The sequence below is a fragment of the Electrophorus electricus genome, chromosome 4, assembly GCF_013358815.1.
Source record: "Electrophorus electricus isolate fEleEle1 chromosome 4, fEleEle1.pri, whole genome shotgun sequence".
NCBI classification, from domain to species: domain Eukaryota; kingdom Metazoa; phylum Chordata; class Actinopteri; order Gymnotiformes; family Gymnotidae; genus Electrophorus; species Electrophorus electricus.
This window is the reverse complement of record NC_049538.1, coordinates 10,754,834-10,761,476: the sequence shown is the minus strand read 5'-3', so window position 1 is coordinate 10,761,476 and position 6,643 is coordinate 10,754,834. Positions and strand designations below refer to the sequence as shown.

Sequence of the window (6,643 nt, the reverse complement as noted above, 5' to 3'; positions counted from 1 at the left end):
GCAGAAGATGTGGGAGTGGGTGCTCGACTCCTCGTGGAGACCCACGGCAGCGCAGAGACTAGTGTACAGCAATTCACATTAAAGCGTCTCAGCTAAGTCAGGCGTTGCGGGGCATTACACAATGACACTGTGATCTGTCTGACCTTTCTCCAGCCTAGTGCTTTCTGGAGTAGTGTATGTAGCCCACACTGCTCACACATGCGTCCTGTGTCTCCATGAAATGGTACATTTTCATTAGGATATGGCACTTTCATTGGCTGGTGTGGATGTCAGGGCTCCTGCTGTTGTGTTCACCACTGTACTGGCATGTGGTTCTGTGCTGCTTTGCTTCATTTTGTCCCAGTCTCATGAGACATTGTCCCAGTTGAATGTCTTTAATGGCCTAAGATGACCCAGAGGTTCTCCCGACGATTTCTAAAGTCAGATCCATTAATGTGCCTGATTTAGGTGCTTCTATAGGGAACCTGTGGACATGTAGAAATGGGAACACATTACAGGCTTACAGTGGATGGCAGGGACAAAGTGCTCCAGAGCGCTGCAGTAGAGAGACAGGGCAGCAGTCCTCTCACCCTCCTGATCCTTCTGCACAGCCTGGAGCACCAGCTTCTTCTGAAGGGAGAGAGAGAGAGAGAGAGCAGAAAGAGAGGGGGGGGAGAGAGAGAGAGAGAGAGAGAGAGAGCCGAAAGAGAGGGGGGAGAGAGAGAGAGAGAGAGGGGGGGGGGGGGAGAGAGCCGAAAGAGAGGGGGGAGAGAGAGAGAGCAGAAAGAGAGGGGGGAGAGAGAGAGAGAGAGGGGGGGGGGGGGGAGAGCCGAAAGAGAGGGGGAGAGGGGAGAGAGAGAGAGAGGGGGGGGGGGGGAGAGGGGGGGAGAAAGAGAGAGCCGAAAGAGAGGGGGGGGGAGAGAGTAGAGAGAGAGGAGAGAGAGGAGAGAGAGAGAGAGAGAGAGCCGAAAGAGAGGGGGGGGAGAGAGAGAGAGAGAGGGGGGAGGGGGGGGGGGGGGGGGGGGGGGGGGGGAGGGGGGAGAGGGAGAGAGAGAGAGAGGGGGGGGGGAGAGGGGGGGAGAAAGAGAGAGCCGAAAGAGAGGGGGGGGAGAGAGAGAGAGAGAGAGAGAGAGAGAGAGAGAGAGAGAGAGAGAGCCGAAAGAGAGGGGGGAGAGAGAGAGAGAGAGAGAGAGGGGGGGGGGGGGAGAGAGCCGAAAGAGAGGGGGGAAGAGAGAGAGAGCAGAAAGAGAGGGGGGAGAGAGAGAGAGAGCAGAAAGAGAGGGGGGAGAGAGAGAGAGAGAGAGAGAGCAGAAAGAGAGGGGGAGGGAGAGCAAGAGGGCAGAGAGAAAGAGGGAGAGAGCAGAAAGAGAGGGGGGAGAGAGAGAGAGAGAGAGAGAGAGAGAGAGAGAGAGAGAGAGGGAGGGAGGGAGGGAGGAAGAGGTAGATAAATCCTACAAGTCTTCAAATAGTAGTGTATGGGTGTAATTACAGGATGTGTGTTTAGGCTGAATTGTGAATGCATATGCAAACAAGACAAACAAGCGTTTGAAAACATCATTATCTTCTCAGCCAGAGTTTGACTCCTAGCAGGTCAACAGCTGTTTCACACATGGGCTGAGACATCAAACCCTCCAGATTATACCAATGACTTACAACAAACAAGACGGTCTGGAGGATTTACATGCATGCACACACGCACACACACTCACCGCATTGCCTAGGCTCTCAGCACAGGGCATGTGCTCCAGGTCAACGAAAGGATGCAGGAAGAACTCATCGAAGGAAATACGGGAGTCCGGATCTCTGTCCAACAGCCGGAGTAACAGATCCCGGCAGTCCCGGGATACTCTGGCACCAGGAGGCAGCTAAACACCACATGCACACGTGCACGCGCGCGCACGCGCACACACACGCACGCGCACACACACACACACACACACACACACACACACACACACACACACACACACACACACACACACACACACACACACACAGATTTTAGTAGCTACCTTCCAAACTAAAACTGCCAAGATCTACGTTGTGCCAACATCATATTACAATATGTTTTTTAAACCTAGATGTGCAAATTGTCACTAATGGGAGTCACCTAACAACCCCACCCTGTGATTCCAGATGCATGGGCCACAGTGGAATCACAGCCCCTAAGTTCCTCCGTCTTTCCCAGCACCACAGGTGCTTCCGTCCTGAGCCTGCTGTTCTGATGAATAACCGCAGCATAAGTGGCATCAGACAGTCCCTGAAGCAGCTCGAGCAAGCCCGCTCAGGGGGCGGAGCTAGACTGCTTGGGGGCGGAGCTGACATGGGCAGGGGGACTAACCTCAATGGCTCTGTCACTGCGGATCTTCTCCTCCAGCTCAGTGTAGGAGCGCGAGGCAAACGGGGCACGGCCAAACAACGCCTCTGACACACACACACACACACACACACACACACACACATGAGAAGCGTGGGTCACTTCTGACATCAGCATAAACACGCAGGTCGTGTTAAGTTCCACTCAATTTCCAACAGACCGAGTATTCAGGTAATTGGAACTTTCATAGTTTGTAATGACACTATTCATATGTGCTATAACAGTGCAGTAGGAGGACACAGAACACAGAACACACAGAATGTCAGTACATTTGCCCAGAACCGAGTACTTCAGAAACTTTCTGTTTTCTTCCCTGCAGTGTATAACTTTTGGTTTAACATTTGTTCTGAATTCATCGCAATTTCCAGAGCAATCACACTGGTATCAGCTTTTGGGTGGGGTTAATGCAGGTGCTTCTCTCACCGTACAGGATGACCCCCACAGACCAGAGGTCAACTCGGGAATCATACTGTCGCCTGCACACCATCTCTGGAGCCATGTATAGTGGGGAGCCCCGGAGAGAGCTCTGCTCGTCCCACGGAGACATGTACTGAGCGAAGCCGAAATCTATGGAAAGTGGGGGGGGGGGGGGGGGGGAATCAGATCATGACACAGCCTCTGGTTCAAGGGTCACTCATGGATTTATATTATCTAAAGTGGGGTGGCTCATTTAAATATATACATCTATTAGTATAATCTATACATCTATCAGTATAATCTATAAATCTATACATCTTTCTTCCTTCCTATTGGCCAAACATGTAAAGCAGTGCAGTTCACCGTGGATCAGTGTCCTGTGATGTGTCTTTGAGATCAGTGTCCTGTCACGTGTGTTTGAGATTAGTGTCCTGTCACGTGTATTTGAGAGCGGCAGTGTCCCGTGCACCTGCTAGTTTCAGCACTGTGCCGCTCAGCAGAATGTTGGAAGGCTTGAGGTCCAGGTGGGAGATGTTCTTCTCGTGGAGGAACTTCAGAGCACACGCTGGACACACAGTGAATCACACCTGCTTTGGTAACAAGTCTGAGCGATCAGAGCCACTCACCAGATGGTCTGCTCATCTGGACCGGCCTGCTACAAAGATACTCTAAAGACTCTTAAACTTGTAATCTTATATGGAAAGCTGGGTATCCAGCAGGCACTCATACAAGGCAGCCAGAAAATGAGCTGATTAGACCATTGTGTGGCCATTGTTCTACTATGGGTGGTAATTTCAGAGGATGCACACAACTCACTGGCTCAAAACTGCAGCGCCATCTGCTGGCCAATACCTCATTTAGCCTGCTTCAAAACACCATTTTCTTAAATCCAGACTGTGCACCACTGCACAGTTAAGTGCAATTCCAGCATTTGAGAAACCTTGAGTCACATGCACACACAGCGCCTGGCAGAACTTGAGCAAGCCTGAATGCTTGGAATGTCTTTGTGGAATGTCGTATTTCAACATTTGTTTATATGCATTTGTTTGTCTGTTTGGACAGCATGTGCCTCACCAATCTGCTGCAGGAAGCGGCGTGCCACTCCCTCGGGAAGGATCCGCCGGCTACGGATGGAACTGGAAAGATCTCCCCCAGAACACCATTCCAGGATGAGGTAAATATTCTCACTGTCCCACTGTAGCGCAAAGACATACAAACACACCCATAAACGCAGACACGCACAAACACGGCCATAAACACAGACGCGCACAAACATATACAAACACGGCCATAAACACAGACGCGCACAAACATATACAAGCACACCCATAAACACAGACACGCACAAACATATACAAGCACACCCATAAACACAGACACGCACAAACATATACAAGCACACCCATAAACACAGACACGCACAAACATATACAAGCACACCCATAAACACAGACATGCACAAACATATACAAGCACACCCATAAACACAGACGCGCACAAACATATACAAGCACACCCAAAAACACAGACACGCACAAACATATACAAGCACACCCATAAACACAGACACGCACAAACATATACAAGCACACCCATAAACACAGACACGCACAAACATATACAAGCACACCCAAAAACACAAGACACGCACAAACATATACAAGCACACCCATAAACACAGACACGCACAAACATATACAAGCACACCCATAAACACAGACACGCACAAACATATACAAGCACACCCATAAACACAGACACGCACAAACATATACAAGCACACCCATAAACACAGACACGCACAAACATATACAAGCACACCCATAAACACAGACATGCACAAACACACCCATAAACCCAGACCCACACAGACACATACAAATACACCCACAGACACAGACACACACAAACACAGCCATAGACACAGACACATACAAATACACCCACAGACACAGACACATACAAATACACCCACAGACAGACACACACAAACACAGCCATAGACACAGACACATACAAACGCAGCCATAGAAAAAGACAAAGCCACATACATACACACCCATAAACGTAGACACGCACAAACACGGCCATAAACAGACACGCACAAGCATACCCATAAACACAGACGCGCACAATCACATACAAGCACACCCATAAACACAGACACGTACAAACACACCCATAAACCCAGACCCACACAGACACATACAAACACACCCATAGACACAGAAACATACAAACGCAGCCATAGACAAAGACACATACAAACGCGGCCATAAACACAGACATGCACAAACACATACAAGCACACCCATAAACCCAGACATGCACAAACACATACAAATACACCCATAGACACAGACACAGACACACACAAACACAGCCATAGACACAGACACAGACACACACAGACACAGACACACACAAACACAAACACAGCCATAGACACAGACACACACAAACACAGCCATAGACACAGACACACACAGCCATAGACACAGACACAAACACAGCCATAGACACAGACACAAACACAGCCATAGACACAGACACACACAGCCATAGACACAGACACACACAGCCATAGACACAGACACACACAGCCATAGACACAGACACACACAGCCATAGACACAGACACAGACACACACAAACACAAACACACCCATAGACACAGACACAGACGCATACAAACAAATACACCCATAAACACACCCATAAACACAAGCACACCTTTATCAAAACCTTATTTCTATTATTTACTTTTATGTCTACACTAATGATTTTGGCATCCCCTTCCCATATTTATGAGAATAAAGCAAACAATCTTCCTGCGTCTACCTGGAAGTCTTTAAGATGGACAATATGAGGATGGCGGACAGTCTTCAAGATCTCTATCTCAGTCAGCAGGTTTTCCACTGACGACTTATTGAGGCTTCTCTTACTAACAACTTTCACAGCCACCGCCTCCCTGTTATCTGTCTAAACAAACACAAACAAACAAACATTCTGGACTTGTCAAAACTCAAAACTCTTCTGAGCAAACGTTCAGTTCCCGTCGGTAGCGGTCCCCAGTTCACAGCCGCCCTACCTTCCTGAAGGCTTTGTAAACCGTAGCGTACGTGCCGCTCCCGAGCTTCTCGGTGAGAAGGAAGTCGGCGAGCCTCGGCGGGGCAAAGCTCGCAGCCATGTTACCCCGATAGGGCACATCAAACACCTCCTACGAGGATCAATAAACATTCCCAGCCGTTTATATTTGTCAATACAAAGAGAGTGACTGTTAATATAACACTTCAGAAGGCAGCAGATAAATCAGATTTCGACTTGTTCTTGCTCAGCTGTATGTACGCTTGCTAAATTAAAAATAAGGTTTGTTTTGTTTTGGAGTTCATTGTAACCAGCTTACCAATATATAAGGAACTATACAACAATATACATTAAGGCTTTTTATATATAAATATTTAGATATTTGTGATTTAAATTTGGCTGCAAGAAAACATACACTTAAAGTACCGACGTTACCTTGTAATGTAATGTAACAACGTTATCTATGAACTAGTCCAATGTTTTCTTTCCGTCGCTTGCTGTCAGATGATAATGACGTAGGCATCATGTAAGCGGATCAAAACGCAATGTTGCGCCCTAGAGGCGAGACTTAGTCCTGACACGGAGAGGGTATTGCGCCCTACTGTTTCGCTTCTACGAGTGTTAAGATGGCTTTAGACAAATAATAAATCGTGCAATATTCACAATTAATTCATCAAATGTGTAATATTAATAAATATGCACTGAGAACATTTCTAGTATGTGTAGGCCAACGTGTCCAATTTGCTTTTTTTTAGAGGCACACAGTGCTGCGAACGTACACAC

At 48.0% G+C, this 6,643-nt stretch overlaps 1 protein-coding gene across 2 annotated transcripts in view; it reads right to left on the bottom strand.

Annotated features, from left to right (window-relative positions):
- ulk3 (unc-51 like kinase 3) overlaps window positions 1-6,375 on the bottom strand; it is a 15,157-nt gene extending 8,782 nt beyond the window's left edge. The window contains exons 1-9 of one of the 2 annotated variants that reach the window (XM_027020090.2): window positions 6,296-6,375; window positions 5,865-5,993; window positions 5,615-5,755; window positions 3,848-3,968; window positions 3,243-3,338; window positions 2,780-2,923; window positions 2,321-2,403; window positions 1,689-1,844; window positions 504-609 (exon numbers count right to left, since the gene is read on the bottom strand). In XM_027020090.2, the coding sequence (XP_026875891.2) occupies window positions 504-609; window positions 1,689-1,844; window positions 2,321-2,403; window positions 2,780-2,923; window positions 3,243-3,338; window positions 3,848-3,968; window positions 5,615-5,755; window positions 5,865-5,963 (946 nt within the window). In that variant the 5' untranslated portion in view covers window positions 5,964-5,993; window positions 6,296-6,375. The remainder of the gene's footprint in view (window positions 1-503; window positions 610-1,688; window positions 1,845-2,320; window positions 2,404-2,779; window positions 2,924-3,242; window positions 3,339-3,847; window positions 3,969-5,614; window positions 5,756-5,864; window positions 5,994-6,295) is intronic. The other variant, XM_035525122.1, reaches the window with a different exon arrangement.
- Window positions 6,376-6,643: the final 268 nt, after the last annotated feature.